Source organism: Rhinolophus ferrumequinum, chromosome 27 (assembly GCF_004115265.2).
Source record: "Rhinolophus ferrumequinum isolate MPI-CBG mRhiFer1 chromosome 27, mRhiFer1_v1.p, whole genome shotgun sequence".
In the NCBI taxonomy this organism is placed as follows: domain Eukaryota; kingdom Metazoa; phylum Chordata; class Mammalia; order Chiroptera; family Rhinolophidae; genus Rhinolophus; species Rhinolophus ferrumequinum.
In genome coordinates, this window is record NC_046310.1 from 14,326,604 (window position 1) to 14,343,739 (window position 17,136).

The window sequence follows — 17,136 nt, forward strand, 5'->3', positions numbered from 1 at the left end:
GCTCTACTGCAGCCAGATCTGGCGCGTAACAGACACACCTTTCCAAAGGGCAACCACACCAAATTTGTCATTCTTATCAGGCAACTGGAACCAGATTAGAAATCACTTCTAATTTTCATACCACTGGCAAAAACTGAATACTCACGTAAGAGAGCCAAGCAGATGGCTCGTGGAAAATCATGTTCCCAGAAGAGACTGACTGTTCTCCCCTAGTTCCCCAAATACCTACCGTTTTCTCATTAATAATTTTTACTGTGCTTCAATGCATGTGTAATCAACACAGTGATGAATCTCTCTACTGACTTGACAGGTAGTTTTCTCGTCTTCCACTATATGTCCTCTTATTATTATTTTTTTTTAAAAAAACGAGATCTTCATTAAAAAACATGAAACTTTCTCTCTTCGAGGCACTTGTCTGTGCTAAGAACCTTTGGCAGCCTTGAATTTTATATTCAGTTTCCAGTGTTGGCAAGCGACCCTACAGGTCCAGACTGCACAATGGGGCGTCGTGTGGCTGAAGCATGAATCAATCTGCCGTCTCAGGGAGGCTCAGTGATGGGAAAGATCGCTCAGCTCCTGCCTGAGCCTGGCTGCTGGTCTGGGACCTGGAGCCTAATGTGGGTTCTGCTTCAAATAAGAACTGTTTCTTTGGGAGGAGGGAAGAAAACCACCATGCTATTTAACAGCTGTCAATCTGGGAATTCTTACAGGTCTAGGTACGAGGGATGCGCACACCTCCTTGAACTTTTTATCAGAATGAGGAAAGAGAACTGAGACAGAATGGCGAAAGGAGACACACAGCTCAGGACTCACCTTGAGGGCCTTTTCCAGCTTACTATCCTTGTCCTTTTCTTTTTTAGATTTCTTCTTGACCACTTGGTCCATTCCATCCACCTCATCGCCTTTCCTCTTTCTGAAAGAGAGAAGCAGGACACAAGAGGAAGCATTAGAGCCACCAAAACTCTGAAACCCAGACACTCGGGTGACACAGTATCTGAACGTGATCCAGGTCCTCTCTGCCAGGCCCTGCTCACACCTGCTTTGCACTCAGGCCCCTAGGGAGCTTGCCCGCTGCTCAGGCAGTGTTGGCACTGACTTCGTCCACGGCAGAAACACACTCTGCTGCCAAGGAGGCGGTGCAGCGGTTGCTCCGGAGCCTTGGAACAAGCCAGTACAGGATCCAGGGCTCAGGCTCCATGTGACATGAAAAACCCTATGTATCTCTTGGCACAAGTAAGATGGCCTGCAAGGTTCTAGGAGAGACAATGCCAGAAGTAAGCCTGTAGCTGAGGGGCAGAAAGATACACCAGTGTCGAGCTGAGCCTTTCAAGCTACAACCCAGGGCTGCTCCTCAGGCCAAGAGGCTGTTCTCAGAAGTGAGGCTGCACTGCCATTTAAAGGCCAAATGAGAAATGACAGTCTGCGCACTGCTCACCAGTCTGCTGCCTCAGCAAACACTGCGGACCAAGCTCAGCACTGTCATCCCTGACTTGAGGAAGGCACTGAGGGTCACCAGCAGCCCTTTAATTAAAACAGGGCAGGACAGCCACCGTGGGTCAGACTGCTTCAGCCGTCACACACACCTGAGTTCAAACCTCGTATTTTCCCTCATCCATAAAAGCTAGGAGAAGCACACCACCCACCTTATAGGATTGTGCTGATGGTTAAACGACATACCCCACACGACGTGCTGCCTGGCTCACCAAAAGTGCCCCATCCAGTCTGGCGGTTACGGCACACGCGAGCGTATGCATTCCTACACCTACATCGTGGGCTGCAACACCCCGAGGAGTATTTAAGCCATGGGCCCAGTTTCCCAGCTTTTGTTTTCATTCCAGAGCAACATGTGCTGTGCAATGAGCTATGAACCGAAACAACGCGTGACAGCTGCCTGGTGCTACCAGGGTCAGCCCGATCCTAGCAGGGTGCTGCCATCATCCTAGGGTCACGGTGCACACCATGGCCCCGCCATGTCTGTCTCAGCATGTGTGTTACCAGGCTACGCTAGGCCGGGGGCGAAGGACCAGCAGAGGGGAAGCAGGCAGAATGAGACGTGCCCGTGCACTCCAGATGAGTCACTGACAGGTCTTCCCATGCTAAGTGTTACTCAATGTTAGCACCACATGAAACCCATACCATTCTCAACTCTAAAACGGGGACAATCTTATCAACTGCTCTCCCCACCCCACTTAAAACCAGTCATGGTTTTCCCAGCACCATTCTCAGAGAGACCCAGACACAAAGGAACACATCCACACAAGAAGAGGCCGTGGGGACATGAAAGTGGGTCACACAGGGGCCAGAGGAGATGTGATGGTTGAGCCGGGTGGGAAGGGAGAATACTCAGACAGGGTAGGAGAGCCGTGTCTATAAATGTCCAAAGGGCTGTAGGGGGACTAGCTCGGTCCGCCGGCCCATGAGATCAGGTGTGGAAGTGGGAACAACACACCAGAAATGCCCTGCAGTCCTTCCCTGCTGTCCTGCGCTACCACAGCTGGGGAAGGGGCAGAGCTCAGCTGTCACCGTCCCTCAGTCTGCATCCCTAGCTTTCTCAGGGTCAGCAAGGGGACACACGGGGCTGGTATGGAACCTGCGGGGTCTCTGGGCTGCCACCCAGCCCCTCACTGCCGCCCCCGTGTCCCCACCCACCCTTCGTGCTTGACTCCCGGAAGCCGCTCCTTCAGGTCCTCCTTATCCTCGGCTGAGAGCAGGCTGAAGCCCTTGAGCTGGCTTGCACTGTACTCGGGCCGGAAGCCCAGCTCCTCCCTTTTCTGAACAAAGCAGTTCGGGTGGTACCAGCGGTCGATCATGCCCAGCTGGGGCTTCTCCGGGTCCAGCATCTTCTTGGACAGGCGCACCTGGCCCTGTAGGAAAAGCCACATGTGGTACCAAAAGACACTGGAGGCCCAGGGGCAAGCGAACCAGTCTGTGCTCCAGCCAGCAAGGGGCCTCAGGTCCACGCCATCAAAAAACCAAACCTCCCTTGATGCCACCAGGGATTGTGTGTTATCTTCCAGTCCCAGCACCCTCATTTTAAATGGCGTCAATTCCAACTAGCTATCTAGGTACCCTCCTGGGCGAGTTGAGGAAGTGGTAACACTTCCCCGAGAATGTTCTGCTGACCTGGAGCAGGCATAAAAACACCTGAAACAGCATGCGGGGCAGAGCTGGGCCTTGAACAACATTTGGGGTGCTACAGCGCAGACCCAGGCGCCAGAGCAGGCTCCCAGTCCCAGCAGGCATTGCTGCATTCCCCCCATTCTTTGGTCTATTTGCATAGCTGAAGGCCCCCTCATAAACCCACAGGCTAGAACCTAGTCCTGCCATCCTGCCCAGGTTCACAGTTCCAGGCCTGACACTCCCAGGAGGAGAGTTCCATGACCATCTGTGAGCCTTGGATCTGGACAACTCAGCACGAGGGGTGCTGACGCCGCATAAAACTCCATTTCAGGCCAGCACGCAGCTTCTGACACTCCCCTTGGAAGCTTAACATTCGCCTCAAATTTGCAGTGGTTACGGTAGCTGGAGAAGATCTAGCAATGTCATGGTTTTCCTTTCGAAATCCCACTGGCTCACCCTGGAGAAGGCAGGAACCTTCAATCGATTCCTTCAATTAATCAAACAGAATGTTTGTGTAAGATCAGAGCAGAGTATGAGGCCAGAGGGCACGGCCCGCCCTTCCACCTTGTCCCCTGCTTCTCAGACAGCTGTCCATTCCACCCAACTGGCTATTGTTCTTCAGGGACGAGAACTGGTGGGAAAGGGTTCCTCTGATGAAGAAGCAGCCTGGAGGCTCTTATTGGGGGACACTTTCCTTAAACGTAAACCTATCATAAACATAGACCAACAGCCTTCTCTCAGCCACTGCTGAGCCGAGAAGAAACCAACCCCTCCTGTAAGTGCTTTCTGAACTGCCCCCTTACCCCCGTCTCCTAAGAGTGGATGCAGCTGCATACACAAGTGGACTGAGTAATTAGGGCCAGACTTCTCCAGAAGAAAAACCATTGTCACCTCCTGTCTCTATTTTTAACCACTCGTGTTGAGCTAGCACTTAAAGCCTTTTCTTTGCTTTTGAGATATCCAACGCATCGAATGAAAGAAATCCAGCAAGTCAGATATTTGGGCTCCTAATAAGCTCTCACCTTTTCTATCTTCTCCATACAGCCTTTGCAAGTGCTCCTGTTGGACTTGGCATACTCTGCTGCAAAGTCACCCAGCGTCTTCTCTGTCTTGCTGCCAACTCCATCTTGGCCTTTGCCTGAAGGATCAAACACAGCAATGCTCATGTCAACGGCCTCAGCGTGGCTCCGGAGCCCCCATCCTCTTGCACTTCCCCGGGGTTCTTCCACTAGGACACCTTGGGTTTGGGGCGACTATAGTTGGTCCATCTCATCTATGCCTATTTCTAACCACTGTGCTTGGTTAATAGAGCTTCTTTTCTGGCAATAAACTAAAAACCTTTCTGACCGCCTCTTGGAAACCGCACAATGTTAGTGAGTGGTTGTCTCACCTTCCACCTCTGTCTACTTCCTGTGGAGCCCCCTCTCTCTCTTTGGAAAATACTTATTAAGGGCTTATTACAAAAGCCTAAATTCTAACCCCACCTTCTAATTTCCATTACACTTTTATTTCTCAAAGTTATATGCTAAATTAAAGGGAATATCTTGACAGAGACATAGACACAAGTAGATGTAAGATTAAATATGTGGTAAAGGTGGCATTCCTAATTAGTGGGGAAAGGCTGAATTATTCAACAGAATCTTGGGGATAAACAGCCAAACACTTGGCATAAAAGCTAGATTCTTTTCTTATATAAAAAGTAAATCCCAATGCTCAGTGTTTCTCTTCAAAAATCAGGAATAAGACAAAGCTGTCTTTTCTTACTACTTCTATTCAACATTGTATTGGAGGTTCTAATAAGTGTGTTAAGGCAAGAAAAAGAAACAAGATGTGTAAGGTTAAAGCTACAAGTACCAGTCAGTGAATTATGAAATTTGCAAAGCACAAGGTCAAAACACTAGCAATAAATATACTAGGGAAAAAAAAATTAAAGCACACTACTATTTAAATATCATTAAAATACACAGAATACTGAGAGATAAATTTAATAAGCATGCAAGACCTTTACACTGCATCTACAAGACTCTGCTAAAATTAAACAACTAAATAAATGGAGATACATTTATGGATTAGAAGACTCAATTTATTAAGATGTCAATTTTTCCCAATATCCACAGATTCAATGCAATGCCAATCAAAATCCTAGCAATTTTTTTTTTTGGGGGGGGAAGAAATTCACAAGTTTACTACAAAATTTATAAGGAATTACAAAGGACCTAAAAAGGTCAAAACAATGTTGAAAAGAACAAAGTTGGAAGAACTACACTACATGATCTCGTAACTTACTATAAAGTTATAAAAAATAAGACGAGGGTATTGGTAGACAAACCAGTGGAACCAAATGGAGACCAGATATAGACCTGCAGTTATGCAGTCAACTGGTTTTGACGTAGAAGCCAGTCTTTTCAATAAATGGTGCCGGGACAAAAGGATATCCGTATGAAAAAAAAAACAGAAAACAACTCCTTCCTCACACTTAACACAAAGTTAAAGATAAATCACAAGCCTAAATACAAAAGCTAAAACTACAAAACTTCTAGAAGAAACAAGGAGTATTATCTTCATGATCTTAGAGTAGACAAAGACTTCTCAGGAGACAGAAATCATTAACCAGCAAAGGGGAAAAAAATGAAGAAATCGGACTTCATCGAAATGAAAAACTACAGCTCTTCAAAAAAATGTCAGTAAAGAAAAAGGCAGGCCTCTGATTGGGAGAAGGTATTCACATTATTTATATCTAATAAGAACTTGGAACTTGCATCTAGAATATTCTAAGAACTCTTACAACTCAATAAAAAAAAAGGCAAATGCAATTTAAAACCACAGCAAGGTATTATTACACACCTATTAGCGTGGCTAATATAAAAAAAGTGTGACCATACCAAGTGAAGGCCAGGATGCATGTAGAGGAACCATCACTCCCATATATTCCTGGTGGGAATGTAAAATGGCGCAAACACTTTGGAAAAGTGTGGCAGTTTCTTTAAAAAGCTGAACACACCTCTGCCACATGACCTGCCATTCCAATCTTAGGTACTTACCTAGCGAAACGAAAGCACATGTGTATAGAGAGACTTGTACACAAATGTTAATAGTCGCTGTATTTGTAATAGCCCCAAACTGGCAACAACCTAAAGTCACCAACAGGAGAATGGACAAATTGTGATATATACTCAAAGGATTACTCCTTGGCATAAAAAAGAACTTAACTGATGCCACATGAGACAACCTGGATGAGTCTCACAGACATTATGCTGAGTGAAAGCAGCTTACAAGAAAAATACACACTATTCGTTTTTTTTCTAAAATTCTAAACCATACAAAATTGATCCATGGGATTAGAAATCAGGACAGTGGTTACCTTGTTGGTGGGGAAGGTTGACTGGGAAAGAGCTTAAGGGAACTTTCGGGGGTAGGGGGGTGCGGGGACAGACAAATGTTCTATAACTTGATGAGGTGTGTATGTATTTAACAAAACTCACTGAACTGTTAAGTAAAGTATGTGCATATAACTGTATGTACATTATTTTTAAAATTACAGGTGAAAGATTTTAAAATACCAAAACCAGATACCGTAAATGAGAAGATACGTACGTAACTACAATAACATTTAGTCAAAGATGAAGCTTCGGGGTGGACGGGTGGCTCAGTTGGTTAGAGCGCGAGCTCTGGGCAACAGGGCTGCCGGTTCGATTCCCACATGGGCCAGCGAGCTGCACCCTCCGCAACTAGGGTGAAGTCAATGAGCTGCCGCTCAGCTGCCGGGTGGCCAGATGGCTCAGTTGGTTGGAGCACATCCTCTCAACCACAGGTTGCCGGTTCGACTCCCACAAGGGATGATGGGCTGTGCTCCCTGCAACTAACAATGGCAACTGGACCTGGAGCCGAGCTGTGCCCTCTACAACTAAGATTGAAAGGACAACAACTTGACTTGGAAAACTCCCGGAAGTACACACTGTTCCCCAGTAAAGTCCTGTTCCCCTTCCCCAATTTAAAACAAAACAAAACAAAACAAAAAATGATGAAGCGTCAATGTGACAAAACATACATCAGAGAAATCTAAAAGAAAAATGTCAAACTAGGAAAAATATTTGCAAAACATGGCAAAGACTTAGTATCTTTTACATTTCATTAAGAAAAAGACAAATACTCAAAGAAAAATGAGGCAAGGACACATACAAATATCAAAGCAATACAAATGAGTACTAAACACGTGGCAAAATGTTCCACCTTACTAGAAGCAAAATGTAAAGGAATGAAAATACTTAGGGATGGTGCGGAAGTGGAGAAATGGGCGTGTTATATATGGCTGGTACACATGTAATCGATGCAACCTTTCTGAAAGGCAATTTGGCACATACACAGAGGCCTTAAATGGTTCATCAGTTTGAGCAGTAATCCTACTTCTTGGAATTAAAGAAATAACTGGACAGGTGCCCAGGACGGACAAGAAGTTTGCAGCAGCTCCATTTGTAATAGAGCTAATGCTTAAAGGGCTAGTCGCAAAAGGTAGACAGTCTGCATTTGTATCCTGGCTCAGGCATTTAGCAGCAGCATAACGGTGGCCCAGTTACCTAATCTCTCAGTGTCTCAGCTCCTCAGCAGTAAAAACTGATAAAGGGCTGGTGCAAGGATTTGGTGAAAGACATGTCAAGTGATTGAATGATGCCACAAAATTTAGTAAGACCTCAATAAATACTATGTATCTTTCTAAAAATGATGAAAATAATGGAAACTTTCAATGAGAAAAAGAGTATAAATACTAAGTTGTAAAATGTAATATGTAGGTCAACATCACCAATCACTGGGGAAATACAGATTAAAACCATAATGAAATACCACTTCAAACCATTTGGATGGGTATTATTTAAAAACAAACAAACAAACAAACAAACAAACAAACCAACCAGAAAATAAAAATGTTGATAAAGACACAGAGAAAGCGGAACCCTGCGCATTGCTGGTGGGATGTAAAATGGGACAGCTACTGTGGAAAACAGTACGGCAGTTACACAAAAATTGATCAACACAGAATTACTATATGATCCACCAATTCTACTTCTGTATACAGAAGAGAATAGAAAGCAGGGTTTGGAACAGATATTTGTATACCAGTGTTCATAGCAGCATTATTTAAAATGGCCAAAAGGGAGAAACAACCCAAAAGTTCTTCTGAGTGAAACAGCCAGATACAAAAGGACAAATATGGTATGATTCCACCTACATACGGTACCCAAAGTGGTCAAATTCACAGAAATAAAAGTGATTATCAGGGACTAGAGGGAGGAGAAATGGGGTGGTACTGTTTAATGGGTATGGAGTTTGATTTTGGGGAGATGAACAAGTTATGGAGATGGACAGTGATGATGGTTACACTGCAATGTGACTGCACTTAATGCCACTGAACTGTACACTTAAAAATGGTGAAGATCGTAAATATTGTGTTATGCATTATTTTACCACAAAAAAAAAAAGAAATTGAACCTTTTTAAAAAGTAACACGGTAGAATCCTATTTCTTCAGGAAAGAAAACACACATATACAGATCAATATTTGAATACAAAACAATTTTCTAAGAGATGTCCTACAATGTTATCTCTGAATTACAGGATCTGGGATGATTTAAACTTTTTGTGTATCTAAATATACTAAGTTAGGCTCTTTGGATGAAAAAAATCTCTGGACAATCAGTAGGTAGTATCTTAACTTTATGACTTATGATAGTTTCACAAAAGAAAACACATTTACAGCAAAATTACTGTGTCTTTTCATATTAGAATTTAATACAGATAAATTATAACTAAATATAACATATCTAGGTCCCTAAAGGGATAATCCCCACTATCCTGAACAGAAAAGGGGAAAAGACCACAGAACAAGAAAAATTATTACACTGTCCACTGCTACAACGGACACTCTCCAGACCCTTTGTTGGCAAATTTACTGTTATTTTTATTCACAATTCTGATCTGTGTTTCTGATCTCTTAGTTTCCAGCAGATCAGAAGCAGCTGGAGACAAACACACTGACAGTTTCAAGGACAGGCAGACAGAGAACACAGTTTAGCACAGGCACAAATAGCTCTGTTCCCATCAATAGCCTGGAGTCACAACAGGTTAAGCAAGGTCATCTAGGAAGGTAGAGAAATGAGAAGGCAGACTCAGGTCATCTCTTTAAAAAGTGATGAAAAAGAATTGCTTCTTCAAAATTTAAAAGGCATCCCAGCAAGTTAAGTTCGTGGATATCAAAAACTGACTGAAGTTTTTACGTAAAGGCAAACAAAAGACCAGAAGAGCCAACACAATATTGAAGGAGAACAGAGTCTGAAGACTGACACTACCTGACTTTTAACACTTACTATAAAACTCCAGTCATCGAGACAGTGTTGTATTGACAAAATACACAAATTGATAGTATATAGACCAGAATAGAGCCCAGAAATATTCCCACACAAATACAGTCAATTGGTATTTCACAAAGGAGCAAAGGACAATTGGAGAACACACCTTTTCAACACGTGGTGCTGGAAAAAAATGAACATCCACAGGCAAAAAAAAAAAAGAATCGACACAGAATTCATCTGTCACAAAAATTAACTCAAAATGGATCACACACTTAAACGTAAAACCCAAAACTATAACTCCAAGAAGATAACACAAGAAAATCTAGATGAGCTTGGACATGGTGATAACTTTTTAGACCCAACACCAGACACAATCCATGAAAGAAATAATCGATAAACTGGACTCCATTAAAATTGAAAACTTCTGCACCATGAAAAGACAATGTCAAGAGAATGAGAAAGACGAGCCACAGACTGGGGAGAAAATATCTGCAAAAAACATAAAAGACTGTTATCCAAAATATACAAAGAACATTTAAAACTCAATGAAACAACCTGATTAAAAAAATGGGGAAAATATCTGAATAGTCGCCTTACCAAAGAAAAGAGATGGAAGATAAACACCCAAAAAGATGCCCCACATCATATGGCATCAGTGAACTACAAATTAAAATAAGATACCACTATACACCTATTAGAATGGCCAAAATCCCAAACACTGATAACAAATGCTGGCAAGAACGCAGAGTACAGAACTCTCACTCACAGCTGGTGGGAATGCAAAATGGCAGAGCTACTTTGGAAGATAGCTTGGCAGTTTCTTATAAAACTAACCATACTCTTACCATAAGATCCAGCAATCGTGCTCCTTGGTACTTACCCTAAGGAGCTGAAAATTTAGGTACATACAAAAGCCGCACGTGGATGTTTATTTCAGCTTTATTCATAATTGCCAAAACTTGAAAACAACCAAGAAGCCCCTCAGTAGGTGAATTAATCAACAAACTCGGGACAGCCAGACAATGGAATATTATTCAGCAGAGAAAAGCAAGGAGTTATAACACTACGAAGATACACAGGAACCTAAATATATATTACTACGTGAAATAAGCCAACCTGGAAAGGCTACATAATGTGTGATTCTAAATATATGATCTTCTGGAACAGGTGAGACTGTGGAGTCAGTAAAAAGATCAGGGGTGGCCAGAGGTTAGGGGAGGAGGAAGGATGACTACATGGAACAAAGAATTTTAGAGCAGTGAAAATACTTTATATTGTAATGATGGACACATGTCATTATGTTTGTCCAAACCCACAGAATGTACAACACCGAGAGTGAATGCGAATGTGAACTCCTGCCTTTGGGTGATTGACGTGTCAATGCAGGTTCTTCGATTCTAACACCTGTCCACCACTCTGGTGGGCAGGTTGATGGTGGGCACGGTCATGCCTGCAGGGGCTCAGGGTATATGGGAACTTTTGCTGTGACCCTAAAACTGTTCTAAAAAAGAAAGTCTATTAAAACACCACCACAACAACAAATTTAAAGGGAACATTTCAGGCATCTGAAAAAATATTCTCTGTATGCACGTGTGCAACAGAGAGGGAACAAGCCAAAGGGCTTTTTCTTACTCTTGGAAAGAGCCCCCTGGAAGCGCTGGGGTTGGGGGTAACACCTGCTGCCTTCCCTGGTGTGTACGCACCTGTCACCCCTCCAGCCTCTGCAGTCTTCTTCACTTTCTGCTGGTCATCCCATCGGAGCTCAGAGAACCCATCCACCTCGACCTCAGGATGCCAGATGGAGTGGCCAACCTTCCAGAAGCAGGAGAAGTGGTACCAGTGTGGGACTTTGCCATCAAACATGGGTGACTAGAAAAACAGAATCAGAGAGGTAAATGAGCAGTTCACCTCCTACCTGGCCTCAAGCCCAGCCCTCAGCAGCAAAACATACCAAGCCCTTGTTTTATCTGCAAAACAACACCTTGCCTATGTCCCCACATGGTCCCGTGAAAAGTTACAGGTGAAAACAGCACCCTCGTTCTACATTTTTCCTCAGGATCTTGCCCACAACTAGTAAGAATGCTGCTGTCTGTTAGAGCTGAGTGAGCCCACGCTCTCAGGACACGGAACACCCACGGGAATGACCAGCATTTTTGAACAGGGCTCTGTCTATGTACCTTTTTAACCACACGCCACTACGTTTCAGTGACATGCATTACTTCAGAGCACAGTAAGATGCCTGTTCTGTGTCCCCACCCCACTGTCTCTGCCTGGGAGTCAGGCCTGGACACCAAGGGCCCGGATGGCCCAGAAAGGGCTCTGGAAGTGCCTCTGCACTTAATATAATGAGGAACAAGCCCCAGATAATGAGCAAGGCAGAGAAAATGTGTCAGAAACAAGCAGCAGGCTCAGAGCAGCCACAGAGATGTGAGTGGAATTGAGTTAACTTCTCTGAGGGAGAATGAAAGAGAACGGATCAGTGAGGCAGGCCAAGCGGGGCAGACAACGGACTCCTAGGCCTGCATCTAGCCTGGCAGCTTGCTCGCGGACCTTCAGGAAGTGCCATTTCCCCGAGCAGGAACTGGGAAGTCGGGCCATCTGGGAAAGGTGGTTCCCCTTTCAGTGGTTTTCTGTCCTTTGAAGCGTCATACGAGGGTTGGTATTGACTGGACAGTATCGGGCCTTTCACGTTGACAGTGCCAGGTGCTCCCAGGCTTTACAGAGTGGAGGTGACTGACTGAGTAGGATGAACACTACATTTACTCGGTCGCTGGCACCCACAACTGCTTCTGGGTGGGAACCAGTACCCCCATTTCACAGATGCCTGGAGGCGGGGTATCCATGCTGGTAGCAAGTGACCCAGTTCCAACTTGAATCCTACACCCCAGTTCTTTCCACTACACTACTGAGCAGGAAGAGCTACTGAAAGACACCAATGTTCTGACTGAAGCAGGGGAGGCCCCAAACAGCTGATTGTATAGACCATAAAGCCAGGTGTGATGCAAATGGAATAAAAATATTACAACAGCATTAAAAGGAAACACCACACAGAACTTTTAGGATGGATTTGTGAGGACAGGGGAAATGTTCTGGAAAAAAGCAGCGACAAGATCTCCCAACCAGTGCTCTCCCGCTGTGTGAGTGGCCTATTTCTATATTTAATGGATCACAATTTAAGGGCAAGCGCGGGGCCCTTCAAGGACTCCTCAGCCCCCGGAAGCCTGGGTACAGCCCCTCAGCGCAGAACGCTCCCTAGCCCGACTCAGAGCAAACCCTCAGGTCCCCCAAGGCCCTTCCCACAGTGAAGAATGACCCATCTGGGTGATTATTTGACCAATGTCTGTCCTGCACTGGGTCAGAAGCTCCCTGAAAGGCACAATCACTGTCTTGCTAGCATCTGGCAACACCTGCTCATAGAGGGCACTCAGGGTATTTGTGGAATGCCCAAGTCTGGAGGGAAGAAAGAAAGGAAGGATAGGGGCATTCCAGCTGTGGAAAAGAGGTCGCCCCCCAAACCAGACAACAAATAGCATTTCAGAGTGGACTTGAGTTCCGGCTCTCAAACTTTCACCAAGGAAGCAGACACGCTCTTTAGAATCTGCCCATCTTGTTACAACACCTGCAGTGGCCTCCACCGGGCTTTTCCTGCTTCGGTGCCCCTCGTCTAGCCCTCGTCTGCAATGTTCCGGTTATGCTCATGCAAAAAAGGGCCCGTGACTCAGTGGCTTTGCCCCACGCTGGAACTTGTGGCTGTGCCATTTCTTCCTGGCTCAACCTGCCCCTTCAACCTCGGTCTGGATGCTGTTTCCAACTACCCATGCAGTGCTAGGCACATGAGAGGGGCCATCCAAGAGCATACTCACAGCACAAGCTTGCGGGGGAGGGGCGGGCTGTAAGGGCCCCCGTCTCCCTCAAAGAGGGCAGAACCCTTGGCCAAAGCAAGGCTTGACCCGAGAACTCAGAACTGCAAATGGTATGGCAGGAAGGGAACTAGACCAAGATCACAAGAGGATGGTTTCCACTTGGCAGCTGCGTGGCAGGAGCCAGCGGCAGAATCGTTGTGTACTCCACACACTGAGCAGCTACCCCTCCCCGGGGCCGCAGCCAGCCACTCTTCACTGCCCATCCATCCCAGGGAGAGCACAGAATGACCCTCAGTTACCACACCATGTGTGGCCTCAAAAGTGACCATGCAGTGTGTTTCAAACCCCCCCAGACAGAATACAATGGACCCCACACCCTTTTCCCTGTTCCTCCCCTCAAGGCTGCCCCAGGGCACACCAGCTAAAGTTTCAGGTATTCGATACTATGTGGAGAACAATCCTCCCATACAAATGTAAAACAAGGTTTTTAAATCCAAGTGGTAGAAGAAAAGCTTCTTTCTTTTTGGCCCCCACCAGCTCAGTCTACAAGACCAACTTTACCGCCAGAATTAAAACTCCACTTCCTAATTACAATTACAGAAAACCAAACTTACTTGTCACAATAATTTCCTTCACTGTCAAGTATGCTGAAAGAGGCCCCAGTTAAACTTCATTAGGTTCAGAAGTTGATTCCTCAATGGAGCCACCCCAGACTCCCCCAGACAGAGTTCTCCCTCCTCTGTGTCCCTGCCTCATCACACTGGCTACTTAGGTTTCTGTCCGTCCTCCACAAAACAGGGTCTTCTGTGGCTGCCGGGGGAAGACTATGGATGTCCCTTTCTCAGAAAAACATTTAAAAACACGTGACAAAAGACAGAGGCTCACAAAGAAAACCAATTATATTGAAATAATTTCCAAAACAGTTTCTTAAAAGTTTATAGTGAAACAGTAACTCATGAGCTTGAAAGCATTAAGTAACAAGATCTAATACTCACTCTCATAGCTACTGTAATTTTGAAGCAGTGATGAGCATAAATGGTAAATGATATGTAGAGAAATCCCCCAACCAATGTAAAGTGATATGAAAATATCTGTAATTACCATTGGTGACAAAAATCACAAGTACTACTAAGATGCCTTTGTGGCTTACACTCATAATGGGAGGTAATGACTTTTATCTAGAGGTTAGTGACGATTGAGATGTAAATTTGTTCTCTAAACTCACTAGACCTTCTATTCACATCCCGGGCCCCAGCGAGGCTCAAAGATGCTTCGTGGGAGATGTGGCAATTCAGTTGGCAGGCCTTGTCTGCTATTCCAACCTTGATTTCCTGCCACTTCTGGGAATAGACTCCTAACCAAGCTCCCAAGATGGGCAAACAATGCCTAGGGCACAGCTCCATCAGGTGACATCCACCCCTGGAGAGCAATGTTTACCAGTCATCTTCCCTTTAACCAAACAGGAAGCTCCCTGGGATGGAGTGCCCCTAGTACCCGACATGGAGCCTGGAACCTCCTAGTGTTTATTGAATGAGTAAGTACTATGTGCCAGGTGCCGAAGATAACAAGATGACAGCCCCAATTCCTGCCACATCACGAAATGAGATAACCTTGGCACCCACTCCCCTCCACCCCTTCAATTTTTAAGTACTATTGAAAATCCGGTGAAGGCGCTCCCCTCATTCCTAAAACACATTTCTGCCTCACCATGGGGGGAAAAGTCAAGTTACCTTGACCGTGAACACTAAGGTGGGACAACAGACAGCTTTATGTTGGAGATGGGGAGACAGGGCAGGTGAGAACCAAGACCACCCAAGCAAACAGGAGCCAACTGGAAGCTGGAGGAGTCAGGCACCCCCTTGGCAAGGGCCTACAAACACACCGTCTCATAGAGGACTCCCAGCACCCACGGGCATCTCCCAAGCCTTAGGAAACCCCGGACGGGGATCCCCAATCTGTCAATAAGTCCCGAAGAGGAACCCCCCCCCAACACCAAGCCACTTACTCAAACCCCATAAGCTGCAAATGCATCAAGAGATGCAACTATGAAGCGAGGAAGTTGGGGGAAATGTTATTTTAAACCACAAATCGGGCAGAAAGTGAATGCACTGTACAGATTATGACACAGAATTGCATAGTTTTGCATAACTTTTAAAAATGAGGGTGAGCGACTGTTGAAATGATAGCCCAAAATAGGCGTTTTTTTTAAAAAAAAAAATCCTCCCATGTCAGTGGCCGCCATCAATGCAGAGCAAAAATCTTCCAGAACAAGCTAGGTCAAAATCAGAAGAGCCTCAAAAGGCCACGCACACATTTTTTTCCGCCAGAGACTAACGGTAATAGAAGCGGTTCCTTATTTTTACAAAACAAAAGGCACCACCAGTTCCAGACTGTATTTCCCGGGCTTTTCCTGCAAGATCAGCGAAATCTTCCGGAGGGTCCGCCCCGTGGGCCACACGCTGGACGAGCAGCAGCAGCGCCTACAGGCCTCGCCAAGGGTCCGAGGGACCGGCCCGGCCCGCTGCTCCGGGCAAGCCCTCCCCCACTCCTCCCGGAGACGGAAGCCCCGCCGCGCACAAAGCGGCCCTCCCGCCCGCACCTGCACCATGATGGCCATACGGAGCGAGTCCTTGGGGATGCTCTCGCTGCATTTCTTGCAGGAGGCGCGCCCGCTCTTCGCATACTCGACCCGGTAGAGCTTGTCCGAGGACTCCGCCATCGTACTCCTCGTGCTGCTGCAGCTCCGGGAGCCCGACGCCGCCCCCTGGAGACCCGCTGCCACCGCCTCTCCACCCCGCGCGTGCGTGCGTGCGTGCGTGCGTCCGTCCGTCAGTCTGCTCTCTGCAGGAGCCCGAGCACCCAGAGCCGTCGCCGAACACGCCGCGCCGACCACCCGCCGCTCGCGGATAGATTGCTGATGCCTGGTGGCGGGAACGCCCCCGGCGCACGCGTTTAAGGGGCGGGGCCGCCCGCACGCGCGCCCTCTGCCGACCGCGGCGGGCGGTTCTTGCCCCGCGCCTGCGGCTGCGCGAGCTCAGCTGGCTGCTGCTGCCGGCAGAGCCTGGGCTGGTACCGCCTGTGCACCTATGGGAAGGACCGGACGCCACCTCATTAACCATTTTGTCCCCTGGGAGGCTTACATACTCTCCCAACTAATTCTACCTTCATTCCCTTTCAATGAGCGCGTCACTTTACAGTTGTTGGAAACAACTCAATAATTGTGAAACTCATCACTACTTGAAATTGCAATAGTCAGAAGATCGGTTGCTACTAGATTTTTATTTAGATTTTGTTATTTTTTTGTTATAGAACTATATTATATAACTGCGTCCTTTTTTAATCCTATACATTTTGTTCTATTCATTTAAAACATAATGGGGTGTGCTGTAGAGGACAAGAAAAAACAGGATGAATGAAACTCGTAAGACATGTTAAGCATAGAGAAGAAGAAAGTTAGTAGCTTAAGAGACATGATACTGACGTAGGCAATTATGTTGTGAGACATAGGCAAGAACCCTAAATACGGTAAGTGACCTGTTAGATATGTTGAAGGTAAATACAATAAGGGGAATACAGGATGGAACAAATAAAAGAATTTTGCTTAGAGGATAATCTGATCATTTGACTTCTGGGCCTCTCCTTGGTGGTAATATTATGGTCTGATTCTGGCTCCCATATGCTCCGCCCCAAAACAGCAGATAAAACCCGTGTGTGTTCTGCAAGCTGATTGGTGAGCTACATCTGTGGCCAGGCATACTTCTCCTTGTGTCTCTCTGACAGGTGACTGTGAGTTGGCTTCAGTACTCTGTT

At 46.0% G+C, this 17,136-nt stretch overlaps 1 protein-coding gene across 2 annotated transcripts in view; it reads right to left on the bottom strand.

Annotated features, from left to right (window-relative positions):
- The window catches only part of PARP1 (poly(ADP-ribose) polymerase 1), a 42,914-nt gene extending 26,667 nt beyond the window's left edge, over nucleotides 1-16,247 (bottom strand). The window contains exons 1-5 of one of the 2 annotated variants that reach the window (XM_033099669.1): nucleotides 15,926-16,247; nucleotides 11,167-11,332; nucleotides 4,143-4,258; nucleotides 2,650-2,864; nucleotides 814-913 (exon numbers count right to left, since the gene is read on the bottom strand). In XM_033099669.1, the coding sequence (XP_032955560.1) occupies nucleotides 814-913; nucleotides 2,650-2,864; nucleotides 4,143-4,258; nucleotides 11,167-11,332; nucleotides 15,926-16,045 (717 nt within the window). In that variant the 5' untranslated portion in view covers nucleotides 16,046-16,247. Of the gene's footprint in view, nucleotides 1-813; nucleotides 914-2,649; nucleotides 2,865-4,142; nucleotides 4,259-11,166; nucleotides 11,333-11,414; nucleotides 11,434-15,925 lie in introns of those variants that run through there. The other variant, XM_033099670.1, reaches the window with a different exon arrangement.
- Between the last annotated feature and the right edge of the window lie 889 nt (nucleotides 16,248-17,136).